The 25834-nt window shown below is 35.2% G+C and overlaps 1 protein-coding gene across 2 annotated transcripts in view; it reads right to left on the bottom strand.

Moving 5' to 3' along the window:
* Positions 1-7946: 7946 nt before the first annotated feature.
* Positions 7947-25834, bottom strand: part of LOC149556032 (phosphoesterase) — a 141883-nt gene continuing 123995 nt past the window's right edge. For both annotated transcript variants that reach the window (XM_089830153.1, XM_089830154.1), the window contains exon 11: positions 7947-8468. In XM_089830153.1, coding sequence (XP_089686279.1) covers positions 8415-8468 — 54 coding nt within the window. In that variant the 3' untranslated portion in view covers positions 7947-8414. The remainder of the gene's footprint in view (positions 8469-25834) is intronic.

Consider the following 25834-nt stretch of genomic DNA (forward strand, 5'->3'; position numbering starts at 1 on the left):
TGTTTAATGATCCCCAATCATGAAGAGTTATTAAACTAAGTTAAATGCCCGATCAAAAGCAAAAGGAGTGATTTACAATTGACATTATAAATGAAACAAAATCATCTCATATGAAGATGGACAATATTCTAAGATGATCAAAAACTAGCTTAGATAATTCATATGTATCTATATATGTATATGTATATGTACATACATACATACATACATACATACATGTATATATGTATGTATGTATATACACACACACATATATATACATACATACATATATGTATGTATGTATGTATGTATGTATGTGTGTGTGTGTGTATACATATTTACATATACATACATACATACATATATATACATATACATACATACATACATACATGCATACATATATATATACACACATACATACATATATACATATATACATATTTGTATATATGTATATATGTATATGTATGTATGTGTATGTGTGTGTGTGTGTGTGTGTGTGTGTGTGTGTGTGAACATATGTTAAGTATTATTGTCAGTTCTACACAGGAAGAACAATGCATTTTATATTTGCTTTTAATGTTCTATGAGGCTACTATCCTCAACACTTACAAGCTATGAAATGTGTCATATTGGTAAATCAATTCACAATAACAAATATAGAGGCATTTCATCTTGTTGTACTCAGTAAACCAAGAACAAAATCCATGCTGATATCACTCTAAGGTATCTCAAATATTGAAATAGTTGTATACAATCCAACATTCTGACTTACTTCTTTTGCAACTTGACAAACTCCACAGCTCCTTACAAACTTCTGAACATCCTTATACAACTGAAGTCAATAATACTTCTTCGGCAAACTAAATGTCTTGCCAATACCAAAATGTCCAGTCGAGCCACTCCTACGCTTTTCCTTTACCAAATTAACTCGCATAGATCCCATCAGTATGCATACTTGAATGCCTTTGAACAACATACCTTCCTAAATGAAATAATCTTCATACTTACTCTTCATACTTACTCGGTTGATCTAAAATATACAATGTTATTCGCCTCTCCACTTCTCTGAAAAATCAAGATCAGTTTATGCAAAGCCTTCATCTAAACAAAACAAAGAACGTCAACCTTCATCTCAGTCAACAAAGATCCTCACGTACTCAATGCATTTGCAACATGGTTAGTGACTCCACTCTTGTGCTTGATCACAAAGGTGAAATTCTTCAAATACTCAACCCATTTCATATGCCTCTGATTTAATTTATGTTGACTTCCCAAATACTGTAAAACCTTATGATCAATGTACAACATAAACTCCTTAGATGCCAAATAATGTCTCCACTTCTTCGAAGCTTAAACAATAGTATAGAAGTCGTGATCATACAAAGAATACTTCCTTTTAGCATCATTCAACTTCTCACTAAAGAAAGCAACAGATTTACCTTTCTGACTCAACAAAACTCCAATTGCACTACCACTTGCATCATATTCCACTTGAAATACATTATTGAAAGTAGGCAAAGGTACCACATGCAATTCAACAACCTCTTGTTTCAAGGTCTCAAAATTATTGTCAATTCCATGTGTCCACTTGAATTCATTTGTGTCTCCTTGCATTATCTCAGCCATAGCATTACAAATTGAACTGAAATTTCTAATGAACTTTCTATAGAAATTTGCCAATCCATAAAATGATCTAACTTCCCCAACATTCTCAAGTGTAGGTCATTCAAGAATTGCTTTAACCTTTTCAAGATCCATCTTCAAACCATCAACAGAAATCAAAAAACTCAAATACACAATTTCCACGTTCATGAATAAATGCTTCTTCAAAGTCATCAACAACTTCTCTCCTTTCAATCTCTCAAATAGTTGTCTAATATGCAACAAATGTTCTTCTCTAGTCTTATTGAATACCAAAATATTGTCAAGGTAGACAATCAAAAACTTACCCATGAATTTCTTCAAAATCTCATTCATCAACCTTATAAAGGAACTTGTTGCATTACTCAAACCAAAAGGCATAACTACCCACTCATACAAATCTTCTTTTATCTTGAAAGCAATTTTCTTTTCATCACCTTCTTTGATAGCCACTCTTGAAACCAATCTTTATAAAGTATCTTGCTCCACTCAAACAATTCATTATGTCATTTATCCTCAGCATAGGAAATCGATACTTTACTACAATCTTATTGATTGCTCTAGAATCAGTACCCATTCTTCATTCTCCATTATTTTTAGTTGCCAATACAGCATATATCGCACATGAATCCAAACTCTCTCTGATCAAACCTTTATGTGAAAATTCATGTACTTGTCTGTTAAGTTCTCCATTCTCAGTTCCTGCCAATCTATAAGGTGCTTTATTTGGCAAACTAGCTCCACGAATCAAGTCCCTACTATCACTTGTACTTCTTACAAGAAGTAAACCATCAAGTCAATTCTCTGAATAATCTCCTTGTACTAGGTGAGTAATATTTCAACTTCTGCCAAAATGCGGTCAATATTGTCATCACTTGGTGTATTAGGAATTACAACAAAGCAAACATTATGTGTCCCCACATCTCTAACAAACTAATTTTCATTCCACAGGTGAACCCTAACTATTGTACAATGCCCCTTATCTGGTTTCTCTATCAAGGATAATAACACTGGTCTCTTCCCATTAGCCCAAATTGTAGACGGAATCAATTTCCCATTATGTAATACTTATCTATCATACTACCAAGGTCTACCCAAGAGAATATGACAACAAACCATAGCCATGATATCACAAAAGCCTTCATCATAATATCTCCCAATCTTAAATTTCACAAGGAATTGTTCACTTACCAATCATTCTGCTCATTGTTAATCAAAGCAATATGGTATGGTTTAGGATGTTTTAGCCTATGCAATTGCGACTTGTTCACCAATTCCTCTAATGTCAAGTTATAATTGTCAATGATTACCTTACAATGTCTATCTACAATCATGCATCTGGTCTTAATTAGACTTCTTAAAACAAGTTTCTCAACAAATTTATCATTCCACAAGGTCCTTCTCATCATTAAGTTCCTTCCATTTTCAAGCTCATTAGGTGCGCTTGAACATCCTTCTTGAGCCAAGGCGTCTCTGCTACTATTCCCAATCTTCTTCTCAAAATGAGTACATTCAAAGGCTCTTTGACCTTCTTCTCCACACTTAAAATAAGTTCCATGAAATCCCTCTCTATTGTAACCACATGAGTAAGAACCAACTCTTCCTCGATGTGAACTACCACATTTGCACTCGATCTTCCCTTTATCTTCACCTTTCCATTCACTTTTGCCTCTCTTGCACTATACCATCAAATTTCCTATTTAGCTCATAGGATTTGCCTCCACTTCTCTGAATCTTCCTTCTTTTCCTATTTGGCTTTGCCCATGCCTCTTTGTTAAAACATTTTCAGCCTTCAAAGTGTACTGGTATGTTTATTGCAAACTATCTATCTCTACATACATGATCTCATCTTGAATTTCAATCCTCAATCCATTCAAGTGTCTAGCAACTTTCTCAACATCATCATCCACATGTCTAGATCTGGTATCCAACGTGTAGAATTCCTTGGTATAAGCCTTCACAATCATATCTTTTTGCCTCAAGTTTTGCATTCTCTTTAACACATTAACCTATTAATCTATGAGGAACTTCTTCGATTTACCTACCATATACACCAAGTGTTGATCTTCTCTTTTCCTCTTCTTTAGGTATCTATTTGCAAATGTTCCCAACAAAGCAAAGTGTGACCCTTAAACTTGGTGACTGTTACTTTCCCTTTTGTATTATTAGAGGTTCCCTCATACTCAAAGAACTTTTCCATCTCAAAGATCTAATCCAAAACAGCATTAGTATCCAACTTTCCATCGTAACTAGCAAATTCGACAATGGGTTTAGAATTCGCCTTGGACAAAACCCTTAAATGCCTTTCTTCATCTTCTTCTACTTTAGGTTTAGGATTAGGTTCCACCACTGCTTCATCATGACTAACATCATCAAGATGTACACCTCTCCTTTGGGTTGTCTCAACATCTAATATTGTTGCAATTTGTTTCAACATGTCTATGATATCATTGTGTGCATTTCCTCTACCTCAAACCATCTTGACAACAAGTTCTTGCAAGCTCATAACCCTCTACAAGTTATAGGTCTGAACTCATATCTACCCCCTACAACCACTTCCAACTAAGGTTCTCCACAATCCAAAAAACTCCAAGGGCCAAAGGCTCACCAAACTACCATACAACCTCACTGAGTTAACACAACAAAAGCAAATAACCAAGAGACAACACCAAAAGGTGAGAGAACTATAAATCTTTTATTAATTCAGCAATTTACTTCATACATGTCAAGTTGTAAGGCCTTCCTAATTGCGGCCAAATACAAAGATTCAATTGCAATTTAGATTCATCTATTACGTACGAACCACGAACTCCAGATTCCAACTCTAACCCCTTACTTATCCATGCTAAACCTAAGACTTGATACCCCTATTTATACTTGCCAGAACAACTTACAAAAGATTATAGATCTACATTTGGATAAAGCAACAACCCAAAATAGGTCCACACGCTTCTCAATTATCAATCCCATACATTGAATTTGGAGCACAAATTAAATACGCAAGATGGCTCTCACAAAACTACCAATTATCACACAACTTGATCATTCTAAATATAGATGACTTGTGATCACTTTTTAACTATAAACCCAAAAGAATCCATTGTGTGAAGGTGAATACAATCACTGTAAAAGGAGAACCATGTGACATCAAATATAACATCTCTTTATCCAAACTAAGAGATCAACACAACGTGGAGATTATGACAACTAGACAACACTTGAAGATCAACCAATGAGTCATGTATGTAGAATGCCAAGGTAATGTCTTATTTATTAGTAATGTAATATATAAATATAATATCCTAGAAGTCTTGCCATTACCAATGAAATGCACAAACCTTTGTTATTTTCACACCTTCCTTTGAAGCAAGTCCCCACATGAGATAATTTTGACCTTGATAAAGAATAAAAAGCAATTTAGGATTGTGTAGGAGGTGAAACAGAAAAATCATGTATTCTGATATGCCCAACTCAAAAAAAAAAATTGCAAAAGTTGATAAGAGCCTTTGACTAATTTGAAATGGTGCAATTGGAGGTGTCATTTGTATTTGTAAAAGTTGGGAATAACACACATTGGAGCTCAAATAAAAAAGAAAATAAAATATGGAAAGCAAGAGAAAAGTAATAACTCCCAAAAGTTTCTCAAAAGTGCATGCACAGAGAGAGAGAGAGAGAGAGAGAGAGAGAGAGAGAGAGAGAGAGAGAGAGAGAACTTTGCATCCCTTGAGCATTTCTCCTTTCTTTTCTAGTATTTGCACTCATTTTCTCTTTAACTACATGTGTGTTATCCCCTACTTTCACAAAATGGGATAATACCTAAATTGCTCCATTTTGAAGCAATTGGAAGCTCTCTTCAACTTGAGCATCTATGTCTTTTCCACTTAGGCATGTAACAAAACATGGATATGTTGGCCACCATCTACAAATACATTGAGGGAAATGTTTTTTCATCAGAATTTTTTTTTTTTCTTCTTTTATTAAATTTACCTATTGAAGTGTTAAAATTACAATTTTCCAATTTTTTCTAGAGTCATAACCTTTGTTGATTCACATCTAAATTGCAAACTGACCAACTAGCTCACATAACTCGATTGATTTAAATAAAGATAACCAGTGTGCACTTTTTAATAAACTAGCAATCCAAAAGAATTAAATAGTTCCAATGTGTGAAGGTGAATATAAAACACCTTAAAAGAACCATGTGACATCAAATATAGCATCTACCTAGCCAAACTAAGACCAATACACCATGGAGTAAAGACAACTTGACTACACTTGAGAATCAACCAATAAGCCATGTAAGTAGAATGCCAAGCTAATGTCTTATTTATTAGTAACATCATAGTTAAATATAATGTCCTAATAAGTCTTGTCATTACCAATCAAATGCACAAACCTTTATTACTGTCACACGTTCCATTGAAACAAGCCCCCGCATGGGATAACTTTGACCTTGATGAAGTAGAAAAAAGAAATTCAAGATGTTGTAAGATGAAACAAAAAAATCATGTATCATTATATGCTCATGTCAACAAAAATATGCAAAAGTTGATAAGAGCCTTTAGAATGATTTGATATGGAGCAATTGGAGGTGACATCCCTATTTGTAAAAGTTGGGGATAAAACACATCAAAGCTCAAATACAAAAGAGATTAAAAGGTGGAAACAAGAGAAAAGTTAGAAATCACAAAAGGTTCAAAAAACAATAAAATACTATAGAGCTTGCACGCACGCGCGCGCGCGCACACACACACAAATTTACATCCTTTCAGCCTTTATTCTTTCTTTTCAAGTGTTTGCACTCTTTTTCTCTTTGAGCTCCGCATGCGTTGTTATACCCTACTTTCACAAATTGAGATAATGGCTAAATTGTTCCATTTTCAAGCGATTGGAAGCCCTCTTCAGCTTCAACATCTAATGTTTTTTTCACTCAGGCATGTAACAAAACATGAATTTGTTATTCACCATCTACACATCCAATGAGGGAAATGCATTTTCATTCTTCATAATGGTTGAAGCATATATATACCCAAATACTATCAGGTCAACCTTAAAAAATACACATGCAGGCCCAAAACTCACTAGAGCCTCATAAGAAGGATTTACATATACTCCCAACCTACGTTTTTTGGCACAAAGGCTCTAAAATGAAATCCTGGAACTTGCAAATTTGTCTCTTTCATGGAGATCATAGTTGGAAAACTCTCACTCGGCAAGTCCCTAATTATTTACTCAGGAAAAAATCAGCCAATTTTTTAAATAAACTCGAGAAAACTTGACAACCTAAAAAATTTGTTTTAACATAATTGAAAATATATTTTTTTTGCAAATTTCAATAAGAAGATGCATTTAATGAGTTAATTAAAGAGAACACAAAAGAAACAAGCAGAGTTTAGATATATATAAATCCATAGTGGGTACAAAATGGCGTTCTCATGCGGAATGCTGATGGTGGGAAGTAAAATAGTAAACAGTTTCTGTCAAAAAAAAAAAAAAAAAAAATTGGCTTTAACATGCCACAGCCGAGTCGTTTTGTAAAACTCGCCAAGTTTTTTCCAAATACTCGGTGATTAAACGATGAGTTTTTTGAAAACATCGACAATTTTTTTTCTGCGAGTAAAACTGCCAAAAACTCACCACTGAGAAAAACTCCGCAATTAGTGGCAAATCAGAGAGTATTCAGCGACTATGCCAACTATGATGGAGATGGCTACAAGTTTCAATGAAACTGCAGCTATCGGAAACCATAAGCCTTTTCTGTTACATGTAAGTTTCCTCTGCCTACAATTCATGGTACATTTTTGCAAAAATATTCACTGTACAGCTAACTTAAATTCTGAAAATTGTTTGAAGATGGATTTGTGGGAATCGGACAGTTAGATTTAGGTACTGAATACCTCTACATCGGAAAAGAGTTGAGTAGCAAACAAAGTTTATAGTTATATCAGCAACCAAATGTCTTTTGATTCTCTTGAAAACGGACTTGATACAGAAAAATGGATGGAGATTGGTCCTATAGTGGAACTGGATGCTTTCTAAGGTATTGAATCTTTGAAATCAAGCCAAGAAAATAGATTCCTTCCAAGGTTTTAGAAAATGACTGTTTTTGGCTTTGGTTAGTTGCTGTATAATCTAAAAACATCAGAGTTGTTGCAATAAACAAAAGCTCAATTGTCAAAATACTTACAAACTGTAGAATCCCCTTGATTGCTAATTATGACAATGATTTATTCAAAACTACTTGTAAATAACCCTTATGGAAAAACAAAGCATTCTCGAATGAATAGAGCAGGAATGAAATCTGAAAGCCAACATAATAGCATCTGAAAATAAACTATCATTATGTTCTATACACTAAAGTGCTGCTTTTCAACATGTTAATTTGGATGCACTTTTAGAATCATAACTATACCATTACAATAGACACCATAATGAACTCGGTTTTTTGGATGTGAAAAAGAACTACTTTGATACGATCAAAACATTTTTGGTTGCTCGCGAGCAAAATCTCACATCCATATTTCTTTTTGAGTTTGTATTCAGGATTACATACCAGTCCAATATTCACAATGATAGATTACAAAAGTAGTAACCATGCAAAACTTTTCTGCAAACAGGAATCTCAACTGACAAAAGCATGGCAGTGCTCTCCAGAAAAGAGCCAGGATAGAGGATTTGAATTCTACCAGAATAGAACACCCATACCAACTGTTGACTCAGTGGGAAATGTTTGCATCTCCAGATGCCATATCAAGCCAGAAGTAAATGAGACAGAATACCAACTTTCAAACGGATTTAGTAAATATATCCTCTGGCACAAAAAACTTCAAACCAATAGCCTGAGAAAGTACAATGTAATCAAGTTAAAAGGAACTCCATATGATTTGTAGCGTCTCTGTTAATATTCATTACATGCAAAGTGGATGGTGTTTGTTCACAATCAAAAGCATTTAGATCATTTTTAAAAATATATATGGCATCAAAAACCAGATAGATTTAGAAAAGCACAATAAGGGTTATTGAGGCATAAATATTATATAATATACCAACCTTTTATAGAGCCCATGTTTGTAATGTAAATTGCAAACTACTAAGAATAACTGTGGAGCAATATCATCCTATTACTATGGTCTCAAACAGTTTTAAAAAGTTTCCTATGTTCCTTTACCAAAATAAATTTTGCAGCTTTTTTATAATACTTGCTCTGCATTGGGTACATTCATTAAAATTTCAAATTTCTATTTCATATTTAACAGCCTTCTAGAAATACCAATATAATTAAATAACTCCTAGGAAAAGTTATAGTATGAAACAATAAGAGAAAACATCAGTTTGGGAAGTGCTTCATGCTCCAAACTGTAGTAACATAAACAAATCTGATGATTGTTGCCAAAGCTAGATCAGAAATCAATTTTGTTCTTTAGAAACAATATTTGATATCCAGCCTGCGTTCTTTGAGTACATATTATGAAAATAGTATATATTTTAATTTTAGTGGTAATTGTATTGGATTAAGATTTCAACTAAGATTGGCAACGGTGGCAATGATCATGAATTGTAACAATCTAGCAACTCTTTAGTTTGCAGAAGTTTAAATTGTCATTTTAGTGCTTCATGCCCTTCAGACCTGGACTAGAGATTTGCAATCTTTGATAGACCTGTCACCTTGCAAAACATACAGAATTTTTCCAACCTTGTTATCAGGCTCTAGAAGTCGAGATATAACTTAACAGTTGTAAAAAGAACAAACTCTTCCATTCGATGTCTTTGCCCATTCTCAAACTGGACTAAATAGTCACCATATAGGTGCCTTTAGCTTGTTTTCATTTTTCTCAAACAACATTTCTCTTAATGCAACTAATGGATACTCTTTTGTTTTGAAGAACTTTGTCCCTATCTAGTGTATGAGTGACAAAATGACAGAACCCTACAATTCAAAAAAATATTGCATGGGTCTTACATTTATGCCATATCCTTCCAAGAGGCCCAAGTCATCCTTATGTAATTTCAATATGATGTTGATTACCTTTTTCTACAGTGAGAATCTCCTGCAATATGTAACACCAAAGCATTGTCATTCATTGCATAAATCAAGGTCACCATGAGATCGGGGTACTTAGAGATTGGTACTAGTAGTGTTATGGCTAATTTTCAAAAATAAGATAGGGGAACTAAGATGCCCCAAATTTGTTTAAATAAAATTCTTAGTTGCCGATTCGTGAAACAAATCCGATACCAGCACATGAAATGGATCCGTGGGTTCGTGATTTTTTTCTCCAATTATGATTCGTGGAAAATTCGTGTGTCAAACATGGCTTGTCAGGGGGCTCAGTGAGTCAAGGATGGTGACTCACCTGACTCAAGTGACTCGCGGGTCACAACTGGCTTGACCGAGCCACGGCAGTCAACATCCGACTAGGTCAAAACAATAAAAAATGTTTTTTTTTTAATACTTGTTTTGGTTCTTTCTTATCCTTATAACCCTAAAAGGGCTTTCATAACACTCTATTGTGATAAAAAGAAAGAGAGAGAGGAAGAAGAGAAATAGAGTGCCATTGTTTGGCAACCAGCTAAAAAGAAGAGGAGAAAAGCTTGCATTTGTGACATTGGAGCAACTATATGCTTGCATTTAGATCATCAAGGAGTTTATAGGAACTCTTCTCAACACTTCTCAACTCATTTCAAAGAGGTAAGAGTTAATTTTTTGAATTTTGATGATTTTTTTCTCTATGCTTATGAGTTTTTTGGATAAAAAAATTTTGTATGTTTATGAGTTTTGAATTTGCTTTAGATCCTCATAAAATACAATGCTTAAATGATAATATTTGGTCTAAAATGCCTTATTGCATGAACCTAGGAAATTTTCCTTACTCATAATGGCTCCTCCAGCTAAAAAACCCAAGCTCTCTAAAGGCAATAAAAAAGATGAGTGTTGGAAGTACACCATAGATTTTTTGGGTGGAGGTAGAATTCAAACAAAATGCCTATTTTATAAGGTCATTAATAGTGGGGGGATAAATAGATTGAAATACCATATCGGTGACATACGTGGTTATGATGTTAAGCCTTGTAAAGTTGCAAGTCCTGAGGCTCAACGTTTTTGTTATGTTGCCTTGGAAAAATATGAACAAGAAAAGGAACTAAGACAAAAACAATTAGCAAAGTTAGCTCAGATTGGTTCCACTTCCCTTGCACGCTCATCTGGAACTGCTTTTGTATCTAGTTTTATACCCCTAAGTTCAATAGGTTGTGTTGCAGAAGGTTCTTCCCTTCCCCCTTATCGTCCTAGTGCTTCTACTAGTGGTACTTCTTCTACATCTATTCCTTGCACTGCTAGTGGCGCTGCCCTTGCTAGTAGTACTGGCATTACCTTTCGTCCTAGAGTCAGAAAATCTAGGTTGGACAATTTTTTTTGTACCACGTTCCACTCCTGGTGCACACCCTCACATGAGAGCTTGGTCTGGAATAGGGAGATCCATGAAGCTGGAAGAAGAGCAATTTGCAAGTTTTGGTATTTCTGCAACATTCCATTTATAGCAGCCAAATCCTTCAACTTCATTTATATTTGATTGTTTTACGTTTTAAGTTTTAAATTCAATTTTTAAAATAAAATTTTATAATTTTAACTTGATGTTGAAATATGCTAATTACAATGTTTTTATAAATGTAACACGACTCCTTATTGGTAGAGGATGATTGATGAGGTTTCCATCTGTGGTGCAGGGTTTAAAACCCCCACTAAAAGTGAGGAGTTGGAAGACCATTATAGTCAAGTTCTCTATGATCTCTTCATCTTCGGCGTTAGTGGGAGAGATTGTAGTCAAGGTCCAGAGCTCTCTCACTATTTGGCGCTAGTGGGAAAGATCGTACAGATATAATTGCCTCATCACATCCATCCTCCCTACCCGTGAAAGTAAACTCGCGACCAACCACTACCATCTTATCTTGAATTGGATCTAGGGTTGGTGTGGACTGATCATGCTTCAACTCCACAGTCACCTCGTCCAAACATGTCTATGACTATTCGAAAGCCAACTGAGTACACTGCAGAGAGTCCACAATCACATCAAGCTCATGGATGAGCTCAACTACCTCCTCCTCTTTCCCTAACAATGTGTTACATCCCAATTTTTGACCTAGTTTGAAATATAGCCGTTGAGGTTCGCATGAAGTCAGTTGACAGTTTAATTTGATATAATCTAGCGAAATGGTAAGTTGGTCGTTATGATTTCAAGTGCAGATGACATGTTAGTTGATCGTTAATCGCCAATTCATGAAATTAGGATGAAAGTTTAACTATTATGATTATTTATGATTATATAATTTATAATTTAATCACTGAGAAATTCCTTGCAGGGAGCTTGTCGAAGGGGGTGGAAGCATTGTCAGAAAAGAATTAGGCAGGGCATCACCATCACTAGCAGACAAATAAGAGGACCTAGCGACTTGGAACAGAATACATCTGTTCAATGGCATGAGTTATTTTAATAAATAGTTTAATTAAAATAATTGAGTTATTTAATAAATAATTTAATTAAAATAATTAAATTATTTATAAAACGTATCTTAAAGGATTTTAAAATCATCTTTTGTCGTAGTATTCTTTTTATAATTGTTTATCAATATTCATTTAAATATAATCAAATGATTTGGCACCATTATTATTTAGTAATCTAATAGTTGTACATTATAATAATGTTCGGATTATAATAATTGCATTATTAATTCATTATAATCTTCAAATTTTAATCTTCCTACACTATTCTCTTCCTTTTATTATTCTTGCTTTTAATCGATTATTGTTGGCATGTTTAATAGTATTTATGGTTTTAAATTTATTTAGACTTTTGGGGAATTTGAAATGAATCTTGTAATAGTAGGATGACATAGAGGCATGCTTATTCTTATATATTTATTTAATAGTTTTTCTTTTTGTCTGTTGACATCCAGTCTTTCTCCTACGGCATTCTTTCTTTCTTCCTTCGACATTCACTGTCCTCTGGCTCTGGTGCTACAGCACATTCATTCTTTTATGCTTAGAAACCTGTTTGAACCATTTGATATTATACCCATTGTAGGAGGGCATGGGTGAGAGGAGATAACACCAGGAAGTAGTGATATGGTATACGCTTTCCTCTCTTCTACTATTCTTCCCATATGATCACTGCAAGAGAAGTGCGGGAGTTTATTGTTTCCGGCCACAAGGCACAAAATGTTCAAGTCATGAAAGTTTATGCATATGCTTTTTCGCTATTCAATATGACTAGGAAACTCTTTAACATTCATTTGTGGTTCACAGTGCAGTAGTCAACGAACCGTCCAAACATTTAAAGAAGTCACATAAGGCATTTATCATATTTCGTTGTTCTTATTTATTGCCAAGTTCGTAGCTCAGCAAACCCTATATATATATTTATGTTATAAGTTCCACGGGATTTTCAGTTTTGCTTACTAAAACAGCAGTAGTAGAAGATAGTGTTATTGATATTATACAGTTCCATTGAAATGCAAGAATGAAAGATGAAATTAGAAATTTATACATTTGTATTCTGATCCTAATAATGGAAACCATGCCGTACATTTAGGCAAATATATGTTGGAAGCAAATTATAATTAAATCACAAGTTGTGTATGTACTACATCTAAAAAACAAATTCTGAACCCACCCTTTTTCCTTTCAATCTGAATTGATAAGAGAAGATTCTTGTTTAATATCTCTTTGATACCTTGAATAAGCTATCACAATTTTGAATAACAATTTTGATGAGAACTTAATTCATTCTTTCATAATAAGATGATAAATGAATCCACACCAAGGAATTCACCGGCTTGGTAGCTTGAAATGGCAAGGAGGTGTTGGGGGTTGCAAGAACACGGATGAGAATTCAGTTATGAATAATTTAAATAATTAAGCATTCGAATTTTGAGATCTTTTAAGAACATAATTTATGTTAACATAGAATGCGAAATGATGGATAATTGGAGGAGCCGTTCACACTGAGAATTTCGAATACTTGGGACTCACCCGACTGTGTAGCCAAGAAGATGGGTGATGAAGTGAGGGAAAGGAATCCTTAACAATATATCAGTTATGGCATTCAATAATTACAAATTAAAATGAATTTAAATAATAGCTCATGCATATTCCTGTTATGGTGATCTCCTACTACCAAGTTGTATGGCGTGCTATATATAATGATGCCCAGTGGATGGAATGATGTTCCCTATAAATTCCGGGTAGGGAGGGCCTTTTTTGTTAGAGATCGTGTGGGGATATATCGTGGTCCGAGGTTGGGTGGTTAAGCCCCTGACAATGTTTCACCTCTCTCAAGATGTTGGATATGTGTCAAACAAAGATAAGCCATGCATTCAATTGTTTACCAGAAACAGGTACTATCATTTTTAATTATGAGGAGGTAAGATTATATTGAAGTATTTCATTGTTATCATCATTTTACTTACATATATATGAATAACGAATATAAATATATTTTCTAATCTTGAGTTACTATTACAAATAAGTAATCGGAAGGAAAAAAAATCCTAAGCCCTAATTGATTGTGTGACAGTTGGAACCTTAAAAGATACAGTGGTATTGGAAGCCCTAAATGAAGCTGTTGTATCAAAAGCCTTAGTTGAATCTGTAGTCGCGAAAGCCCTAAATTAAATATGTCGTCGCGGAAGCCCTAAATTGAATCTGTAGTTGCAGAAGTCCTAAATTGTATCCATTGTCACAGAAGCCCTGATTGAATCCGTGGTAAATGATGCCCTAATTGATACAGTGGTATGTGATGCCCTAATTTAAAAGTAATGGAAGTATTTAATTATAATTATCATTTGATTATAAGATAGTGGTTTTTAGATGAAATTGTTAAAGTGTATTTGTGTACTAACCCGGGTGGTTGCAAAAGCAACCCTAGTTTGATTCGAACTCAATTTTCCAAGGTATGTGGTTTTCAATTTCTATAGTAACTTAATTTGATGGTACTTCCAGTATTTAGTTAAGAAATTTTGTTTAACTGATTTTAACGGTAAATCTTATTCACATGAACTTGAATGATATAACTGTCTTCCTATGAAATGAAATAGTAACTGTATACCTTGAATATGTTGAATGATAAATTAGACCCGGGAAAACGGAATGTTACACAATGTCTCATAACAAGTGCTACCCCACTCAAGGAGGTAATCCTTGTCAGCAACCAATTGAGAATAATTACGTTTCAAGATCCTGACAGCATTTTGAAGCACATGGACCTCTGATAGGGAAAGGCAACTATCACCATGCCCATCTGCCATAAGAGCACCCCAACTAGATGCAACTAACATCTATTAGATAACATCATAATGCTCTAGAGTTGAAAGGATATCACTATCACTCACGTTTAGCTGATCGGTCACACGATGTCTCTGAAACCCCTAACTCCTTTCTAACCTCTCTATCTCGCTAATTGCACCGTGATAGGACATTGTATCATAACTACCCACCATATTATCACTCATCTAATTTGTGCTACCGTCCTTGCACACATCCACAACCAAAGTACTGCTACTGAGTACCTCTACTAACACCTCCTCTAAAGAAGTGAAAGCTCTGTAAGAAAAAGTGATTGAAATGATAAAATATAATAAAATGAAATAGCATGAAATAATAGATTTAATCCAAGAGAGCAAGAAGAGTTTTACCATACAAATGATACAAGATCAATGGAGCAATACCAAAGAGGAAGCAACACAAGAGACAAGGATTTGATAAGGGGAAAGCAAAGAAAACCCCATGTGAGTATTATGAATGAGGCAAAAGCCTAAGAATGTGTGTGTGTGTGTGTGTGTGTGAGAGAGAGAGAGAGAGAGAGAGAGAGAGAGAAGAAATGGAGCAAAATAACTCATTTACAATAGCATCAAAAACTTGATGTGAATAATGGAGACTAGATGAAAATGAGAGAGAAGCACCTCTTTTAAAGAGATGAGAAAGGAATTGCATGTCTTTGCATGTGTAACTCCCATTTCTATGAATGCCACATTCATAAAAAGTGTGTGCAAAGTGTCAAGTTCCTCTTAAGGAGGAATATCTATTTTCCTTATTAAAGGAAATACAAAAATGAGTTGTCCTCACAAGTGGACAATAGGACAAGAATGACATGTCCTTTACATGTAGACTAGAGGACAAATAAATAATACATAAGGGATACCTTGGTTTATCCCAATAAATAAATAAATACAACCAAGGAAAGATTATTAATTCTAACACTCTCGCAGTATCGAACTACTCGCATGTCTTTGCTTCCCCCACGACAATAAGTCCTTGTAATGCTGACCTTGAGACCTATCCAAAGACTCCCTAAAGTCATCACCAAACATCTAGTAAGGAATACCAGACCTGCTACAACTCATAACATCCTCAAATGGATCATCAGATGTGCCCATAACACCGATATCCACATGTTCTAATAGAGCCCCAACTCTTGTCATCTAACTCAACACACATGACTCAATGCCATGCTATGAATCAATATGAACAGATTCCGTTGTAACACTTGGATCACAAGTACCATAGCTAGACAACTGCATGCTCTTGTCTATCTCACCTGATAAAGATGTTGCCTCCTACTCTAAAACAACACTGTGACAATTGCCATATAAATCTGAGATCACACTCTCTGCACAATCTCCAATAACAATCCCCTCAAGAGAGTCTGAACAATCAGTGGTAACAACAATCTCGTCTGCCCTCACACTATCTGCAACATCAACTCTAGAATCCGCGAAGTGTTGAGGCTAAGTACTATTGACCATCGATAACATTGTCACATCCACACGTCCTTGTGTAGTAGATCTGTCATCACAACTAAGGAGAGGATTAATGGTCGTCATGCTAAATACAGGTTCATCTGCATTCGGAACACTTGTGGGGAAAACTGAAGCCTTCTTCCCAGCAACCTTGGTGTCAATCTACTAAAAAAAGAAATCATGTATCTTGCTGCCCTATCCACTGTTGTCAGATCCGACAATCTTGCCTCCAACCTTTCTGATGTAGCTTAAGTCTTTCCACACTCTCCCTCACGACACTTGCTCTCTTACTATTTTCCTCTCTACTCCACCGATTGCCAGAGCTACTAGTTCTCTGGTAGCTGTCCATAGGTGGAATAAATGTGAGTGCTGATCACTTCAATTACAACAGCAGATCTGAGATAATAATAAATCACCTACCTCAAAGGATGACATGAAACCACTCTGATACCACTGTAATAACTCCAACCAATTATGACTTTAATAGACATTAAATTCCTTCACTATTCAATTTGCTTGACATTTTGTCAAACACTTTGCAAGCAATAGATGATGCAATAACAATGGTGGTATTGGGATGACATACACAATTTTCTACGCAAAGATTCATAATTGATTCACAATCCAATGCTGCAACTTTTAATTTAATTCAAATTTGCATACACAACATTCTTCTTATCCAACTTTGATAGTCAACACAATTGATAGCAATTGAAATTGAAATTTCATGAATTCAAGTCATATACAAATGAGACCCTGAAAACTTATGCATAGTAGGTAGCCCAAATGAAACAAGATTGCTCAGCTACTCCTTTAAACTCCATGTGGCTCACAACAACCTCAGAAATTCCCTATAATTATCCACAATAAGCAGCTAGTAAACAACTGCTGCCTTCCAAACTTGACGCAGATCCAAGTACATGCTTCGTGGGCTCCAAGACATGCACGTGGCCTTCCAAATACCAACACTGGCCTCTAGAAACTCAACTCAGGATCTAAACATGAATCACAGACCTCTAAATATTGAGCCCAGGCCTTCGACAATTGAATACAGCCCTGTAGAAATACCAACCACTGTTCTATATGAAGACGGCAGCCTTTCAGCATGCAGGTCGACCAGAAAATCAGAAACGCAGGGTATAAAATACTGCCACAGACTTCTAGCCGCCCCAAATGCAAAAGCTTCCCACAGTTGCCAGTAATTTTGTGATCAATTTCTCAACTAGATTTTGATCACCTATATGCAGGAATCGTACTGCACATTTGCAGGTAAGATTGCAATTAATTTCTTAATTACCAACAATATCTTCTTAGCAATAGCATGAACAGAAATAAGACACAATAATTCAGATTCTTCTGCCTAACTTTCAATCAACTATACCTCGGCAGTATATTAAATGCAAAACAAAGGTCTTTAGAAACCTTAGATTAAACCCTTATACCTCAGCAAGGGAATTGAAATCAGCAAACTCAGAAACCCTCACAAACACAATAAAATACAAATAGACAATTGGATGCTTTCTCTCACAAATGGGCTCATATTTATAACACCATTTTTGGCACTTAGCTTCTTCTACACATTTTCACTTAAGAAGCTTCATCTTCACATTTCCATTTTATAACATTAATGAAGCCTCAATAATTAATTAATAAATATGAACTTAACAATAAATAACTCCATCCAATGCAGATGATGACTAACTGCCAATACCATCAACTGCATTGCCAAATATGGCAACTGCCCAACATAGACTTACTAAAAATAGCAAGTCCACAACTGAGACCCTCAAATCCCATCATCAGCTCATAAGGGTTTCAATGGTGAACTGACCTAGCCAACTATAGAGACCTGCTAAAAATGGGGACATTATATGCACACATCAATTTATTGCCTCACAAGGGCCATTTTAGATTTTTCTCAAAACATATAAAAAGCAAAAAAAATGTGATGAGCGCTCAGGCACATTTGGATGTGTGCCAAATGCAAACCAATGCATTCAACACACATCCATAGGCCAAGATGTGCATCTTGGACGCATTTGGATTGCACATCTGAACTGTTATGCATCTAGACCCAGTGCACAGTTGTTAATGTTATAATTCAATAGGATAAAATTTCATTGAAAATATTTTTTTTTTTAATGTATATACATATATATATGTGTGTGTGTGTGTGTGCGCGCAAATGTTGTTATTATGCAATTTTTTATTATTATTTTATATATACAAATAATATTGGAAATCCATAATTAAAATAATACTTATATTGGCTGCATAATAATCTAGTTGACTGAATTTTATCATTGACAAGTTTTATTAATTATAATATGTTTTACTGTCTAAAGCATGGTTGACCATCTAATATGTTTAGTCGACTAACATTGATTGGTCACTATTTTATGTTTTAAGGCATCATGAGTCATGACCCAATGGGATGTGACTCCACGCTGGAGTCATTCCCATTTGGGTCGTGGCTTCACGACACCCTACTTTAGTGGAGTGATACCTGTAGTTAAACTCATTGTTGATTACATATCTTTTCACCAGTCTTCCATGTGATAAAATTGTAACCTTTAGACATAATCTAATCAGTCACTCTGCAACAAAGTTGATAGAGTTAACATATATCAAATACAAAATATTATTTATATATTCAAGTGTTATACATATATACACACACACCAAACTAACAAGACTTGGACCCGACTCAGACTCGGCAAGGGTAACTTGACTTGTGACCTGGCTCGGACTCACCAGTGACTTGGCAAAGTGATAAAACCCTTGAAATTTTGAGATTTTTAAAGATTTAAAGACCATTCAATGCACCCATTATTGAATAAAGCTTAAAGATGCAATAACATCATGAAATAGAAGGTAATTTTATCACAATGCACATACTTAAAACTTAAACATACATTGATTACATAATTGCTAAATACTAAATAATAGCTTAAGGAAATAGAAAACATAGATATATAAAATGATAAATCCATGAAACCCATCAAAATGTATATCAAATCCATGAAATCCAACACATCAATAGTCATCATCAAATGTTCCAATCATATGTTAAGTTAAACAAAAAGTTAAAACAAGACTATGGCTATGGCTCCTAGTCCTTATCCTCATCCTCATCCTCATCATCATCCTCATCGTCATCATCATCCCCAACCTCAACCTCAGCCTCAGTATAATCTATAAAATGTCTCTTTAATAAAGCATCTAAGGTAGGTCCTGGAAGACTGACTAGCCATAGCATCAGCTTATGAGGTGCCTCTACGATCAACTATCATCTCTGCCAATGCCTCTGAAGTGCCACTAGGAACAACTGTAGCTCTCTGGTCCTCTGTTGTCATAGCCACAACCTCATCCTCTCTGTCTACCTCGTAAACCCACTCTAGGTCCTCATCGTCAAAGACAGGATCAGTAGACTGATTGATCAACCTCCTCTAGATCAATCTCCTCTAGAGTAATCGGAAAGGTGTCACTATCCAAAATCTCCCTTGTCCTACTGTGCAGGTCGTAATGCACAAAGACTAGCTTATTCATTTTCTCCACAAACAACCTGTTACACCTCTTTGAGTGGATGTGCTCAAACATGCTCTAGTTGCACGCACATCCAGAAGCCTTGGTTGGCTCATTGTGCAGATGGCGACTTGTTGAAGGTTTTTTGGTTGAAGGCCCAAACATTTGCCACCATGTATCTAAATTTTGAAAAACAGAAAATAAAAAAATATTAGTCTTATTTCAAAATTTGAACTTTAAAGCTAGAAATTTAGAAACTAGATTGTATAAGGCTTAAGCTGCAATTTTTACTTGGCTGCAATTTTTTACGACCTTTTCTAATTTGACTTGAAAGAATGGGCCATGTTGCATTATTATAGGTATCTATCTCAAGCAATATATTTATGGCATTAGTGGCCATCTTCGATACCACAGTGTATAGGCTACTAAGAACCTCCTCATCTGCCTTGAAATCTTCATGGAAATGGTATGCCGGATTGAGGTAATAGGTTGCTGCATAAATGGGTCTATGAAGTTGATTTTGCCATCTCCTATCAATTATGTCCCAAATAGGGCCATACATGTCCTCAACTCCTACATATTTGGCTCTAATAGCCTCCTTCGCCCTATCAATGCCCTCATATATGTAGCCGATTGTAGACTTCTCCCCATTAGCAACTCGTAGGAGTGATACAAAGGGCTCAGTGATCTACAAAACAATTAAACATAAAAACAATTTAGTGAATGATGAAACTTCGCAAAGTTGCACAACGAAAATAAAACAAAAATATGTATGAAATAAATTAAATTTTAAAATTTAAATTACATCCACAATCTCCTTACATGGCTCCCAAAAACCACCTTCATCATAAATGCATTTTGTTGCATCTATCCTTGCAGGGGCGGTGGCAAAGGAAGAGGAAGTCCATTGTGGACCAACAAATATGCACCTAAAAGGTAACCTTCAACTCAGCAAGGATTTTAGTGTGATAAAATTAGAGGCAAATCTTGTGATACCGAGACAAGCCAACTCCTTTCCCTCTGTGTATTCCCTCATAATGTTAAGGACCAAGGCATGATTATAGATGAACTTGCAAAGATTTTTGGCCTTAGCAACACATGATTTCACCCATTCAATCTTGCTAATATCCTCTAACATAAGGTCGAGGCAATGGGCCACACATGGAGTCCAAAAGATTCTTGGGTGTCTCTCCATGAAAAGTTTTCTTCCAGCAATTTTAAATTAGTTAGCAAACAATTAAAAATTTAGATGTGTTAAACAACTTCTAATTTTCAAAATTTAATGAAAAACTAAAATAAAAAATTTAGAAACTTAGAAGTTAAAATTTTACCCGCAACAACATAATTAGTTGCATTATCAGTCACCATCTGAACAACATTCTCTTCCCCCACCTCCCTTATGGCCTCCTCAATAGCCTTACATAAGAATTTTGCAATTTTGACATGTAAGGACGCATCTATAGACTTCAAAAACATGGTGGATCCTGAAAGTGAAAATGAAACAAAATAATTATCATTGAATAATCAATAAAACAAAATTTTAGTTATTTAATAATACATTAAATTTTAGACATTGAGAAGTAGAGGATGATGAATTACCTCCACTAGAAACAAGAAAATTTAGGAGAGTCCTATTCCTCCTATCTATCATAATGGCACACCCACTTTGGCTCCAAATCTTTCTATGTTCCAATCTCAGAAATGCAAGCTTTTGTCTTCTTTGTTTCAGCTGGTCACAAAACAATGGCACTCTATTTCTCTTCTTCCTCTCTCTCTTTCTTTTTCTCACGATAGAGTGTTATGAAAGCCCTTTTATGGTTATAAGCATAAGAAAGAACCCAAAAAATATTAAAAAACAAGCATTTTTTATTGTTTTGACTTAACTGGATGTTGATTGCCACGGTTGGGTCAAGCCAGTCGCGACCTGCAAGTCATGTGAGTCAAGCAAGTCACCATCCATGGCCCACCGAGCACGAGTCATGGGTCATTTTGACCCAACAAACCATGTCTGACCTTGACTCGGGGGACTCACCCAACTTGGGGCGAGTCGTTACTCTGTTTCAAACGCATGCCTCTTCACATGACGCATGATGCAAGACACACATTTTCTACATATAATATTATCTCAAATATTATCAAAAATATCCTCTCACGCTGTAAACACAATTTATCTCTATTTCAACATATGGCAAAATAAGAGATAAAGATCTCTATTGCAGCTACAATTGTCAACAATCCCTCTTAGCAAGAGAGAGATCTTTAGTATGGTAGGCACACATAGCAACAACCAAAGATGTTAATCATCAATTATCATCACATAAAAACATGTTATCTCAGCATAACATTATTTACCAAAGTTACTTCATCAGCTCATATAATTGAAGTTCTAGAGTCAAACACATGACTTCCACCATGCCTACTCACAGAGGGTGGTCCACCATACCTACTCAGAGAAGGTGGACCATTATACCTACTTGCACAGGGTGATCAACCATACCTACTTGTAGAGGGTGGAAGAAGGGCTTTCACTTCAAACTTCTCCCAGAGAAGAATGCTTTTTCACCTACTCGCAAAGAGTGGGTTAGGGATTTCACCTCAGACTTCTTCCAGAGAAGAATGCATTTTAGTGGCATACATAAGAAAGACTGGGATTCTCTCTCAATAGAGACTCCCTCTTAGCAGAGACGGCTTTGATCGCCACAACAAGATAGTCAATTCCAATAAACTTGTGAATAACTAGACATCTCTCTCTCCCTCTAAAGCTGAATAGCCTCCCTCTGAATTTGAAAAATTATAATAACGAGAATTGCTATGAAATCACCTAAATCGTCGATTTGGCGATTCAATTCATGGTTCTCGATCTTTTTTGAACTGGTGAATCAGTTTAGCAATTTCATGGCATAAACCACATGAATCAACAATTCATGAGATGATTCATGTGATTCATGCAAAAAATTGCATGAATCATCTCTATGAATCACAAAAAATCAATCGCACGGGTAGGGAAAAGTCAAGTCAAATTTCAATAAAAAAATCGTCTTTTTTTAATGTATTTTTGTCTTTCCTCTTTGTTTTAACCCTAAAGGGCCTTCTAATTGTTTAGCATGAGTAGAAGGGAGGAAAAGTGAGAGAGAAGAAGAGAAAAGAAAAACCACAAGTTTGCAACCAGCAAGAAGGAAGAGCACCAAAAAAGGATACGTTTACAGATACTAATAGACATACATTTACAAATACTGATAGACATACGTTTCATGGATCTTGATTCTTCATCTTACATACATTTTTGATTTGATGTCTTATGGATCTTCATCTTAAATACATTATATGATTTGCCTCATTATGATCCTATGATTTCTACTCATTTAAGCTACAATTTACATTTTACGTGTAACGCAGTTACAAATGTGATGGATTTATCATTTATGTTCCATGTTTATGTGTGTTAGCTTCTATTTGATGATGTTATAGCATGTTTAAATTATATTCAATAAAGGGTGCATGCAATAACTTTTAAATTGTTAAAATCTCTGAATTTCAAGGTTTTTCAATTGAATTTGTTGATTTGTGGCCAGTTTGATTTCGATTCGTGGCCAATTTGATTCCGATTCATGATCGATTCGCGACTCGATTCGGCCTTGCCAATTCTAATTTTCGTTACATTGGAAAAATGTCCCTTTGAATATCATTATCTTCCTCATTTTATGAAGATATGTAATATTCACTTAATCCTTCGACTGCAAGTTCCCATGTTCATTTCTATAGTCAGCATATAATCTCTCATCATCTTGATGCATCCTGTAATCAAGAGAGATTAATAAAATTGACCTATTATAAATATCAAGCTAAAAGCATATTGTTTCCAATTATATAACAAAAATTCATGAACTATACAAAAATAGAATCCTTATCTCTATGTTGGTGTCAAACCAAAGTCCATTCAACAACCGTTGTAGCCATCTTACTACAAATATCGATGTCGAACTTTTCCTCTTCTCATTGGATTCTCAAATTTCCTTTCGAATATATCTTTCCTTACTAACAGCAATATGGTCTCTTTCACATAATTGACATCTACGTTCAAAACGCTTGCAAGAGATACAATAGCCTCGCACATAAATGCTTAGGTTGCTTTGCAAAATCCCAACGTTTGTTTACCAAGAATTCATGTTAAATGCACAGCTAGCAATTGATGTTTGCTAAAAGATGACACTCAATAGCAAGCGTATCACATCAATTTCAGAATACCCAAAAAGCTTGAGCTTCCAATCTGGCCGTAAATATGACACAAATCGTTGATGCAACCCAATCCATTCAATCATATTGGGCAAGAAAACTCTACAATTTCAATTTCGAAAATATGCACCAATAATTCTCAGCAATCAGCTACATTGAGGCAAATCTGAGTCAAGTAACCTATAAATATATTAATCACTAGTTATTTCCTTGGCAATACGATATTTATTGAGAAGCCCTTCCTTGACAAACCCAACCTTTTGTAAAACCCCTGGAAAAGCCAAATTGTGGGGTTCCACCAGGCCATCAATGTGCTCCAAACATGGCATGTCAACAAAAGTCGTAAAGAAAGCCAAGTGAATGTCCTCAGAGCAATGTCTTTTACCCATCGCCTAAGTGCCACCACATATCCAATTTTTGCCCTACATGCAGCAATTTCTCTGATTCAAGCGAGGGAAATGGCTCCAACAACCCTATCATTGATGCAGATAGCCTTGCGCCATACATACTTCATGGTTGTTTTTGTATGTACTCTTCCGCTTCTTCCCTCAATCTATATGTCTCTCACATACAGGATGGAGCCACTTCATCATCGCTCGCCCATACTGTCAAATCATCAACTTCTCTCAACTGGAAATTGTGTAGCTTCACTAAATGTGTCTCCCCACTCTTCTCCATCTTGATTTGAGGCGGGAAAATTATTTAAGTGCAACCAATATATACAACAAGATGGTATACAAGATCAATCTAACGAAAATTATTCAGAGAGATTGCAAAATCTAACATTTTTAAATAATACTACTGATATAAAAAATGAAAAACCCCCAACTCTCAAAATACACACAGATACACACACACATATGTGTGTGTGTGTGTGTATATATATCTATGTGTGTATGTGTGTATATATATATATGTTCATCAACTCTACTCCAGTTTGAATATCAATCACCAAAAATGATCATAAAAGGAAGATGTGGAAATCACGAACTCCAGCCTAAAGAATCATTATGTAATAGACACGAACAACACATTAGAAAAATTGAGACTTATTTCTTGAATTAAGCCCAACAATCTTCTTTATCAAAATGACTAACGAAGGGAGTCTTCAGATAAAAGATTTAAAAAATGCCAAATAGCGCTGACTGTGATGCAAAGACATCTATTAAGACATGAACCATAAGAGATATGAGCCAAAACAAAATGTTGCCAGAGGAAGTCAAAAAAATGGCACTCACTTATACAACATTTTAATGGTAAACACATAACTCTCGATACACAAGTATACCGAGCAATGAACCATGAAAGTGATAATTTGCATATAACAAAGGCCACAAAACATAACAGCAGCATCATGGAACAAGTAAAATAAAACAGCTATGCACAGAAGATCTTTGTCACTGCTACCATCTCGAGCTCTGATACTATGTTCATGTTTTGCCCAAAAATAATGATACACAACAATAAAGAAGAACAAAGTAGTTACAAATGACATAAGACATTCATCCTAGGAAAACCCTTTGATCGAGAAGGGAAAAACCCAGTCACACCACAAAAATATCTCTTTTATTGATAATAAAATGATCAAGTACAATGCTTTCACTTTAATGCATTACAATACATTAAGGGTCGGTTTGGTTGGAGGAATTGTTGAATG

Source organism: Cupressus sempervirens, chromosome 5, assembly GCF_028749045.1.
Source record: "Cupressus sempervirens isolate cs-2001-9-10 chromosome 5, ASM2874904v1, whole genome shotgun sequence".
NCBI classification, from domain to species: Eukaryota; Viridiplantae; Streptophyta; class Pinopsida; order Cupressales; family Cupressaceae; genus Cupressus; species Cupressus sempervirens.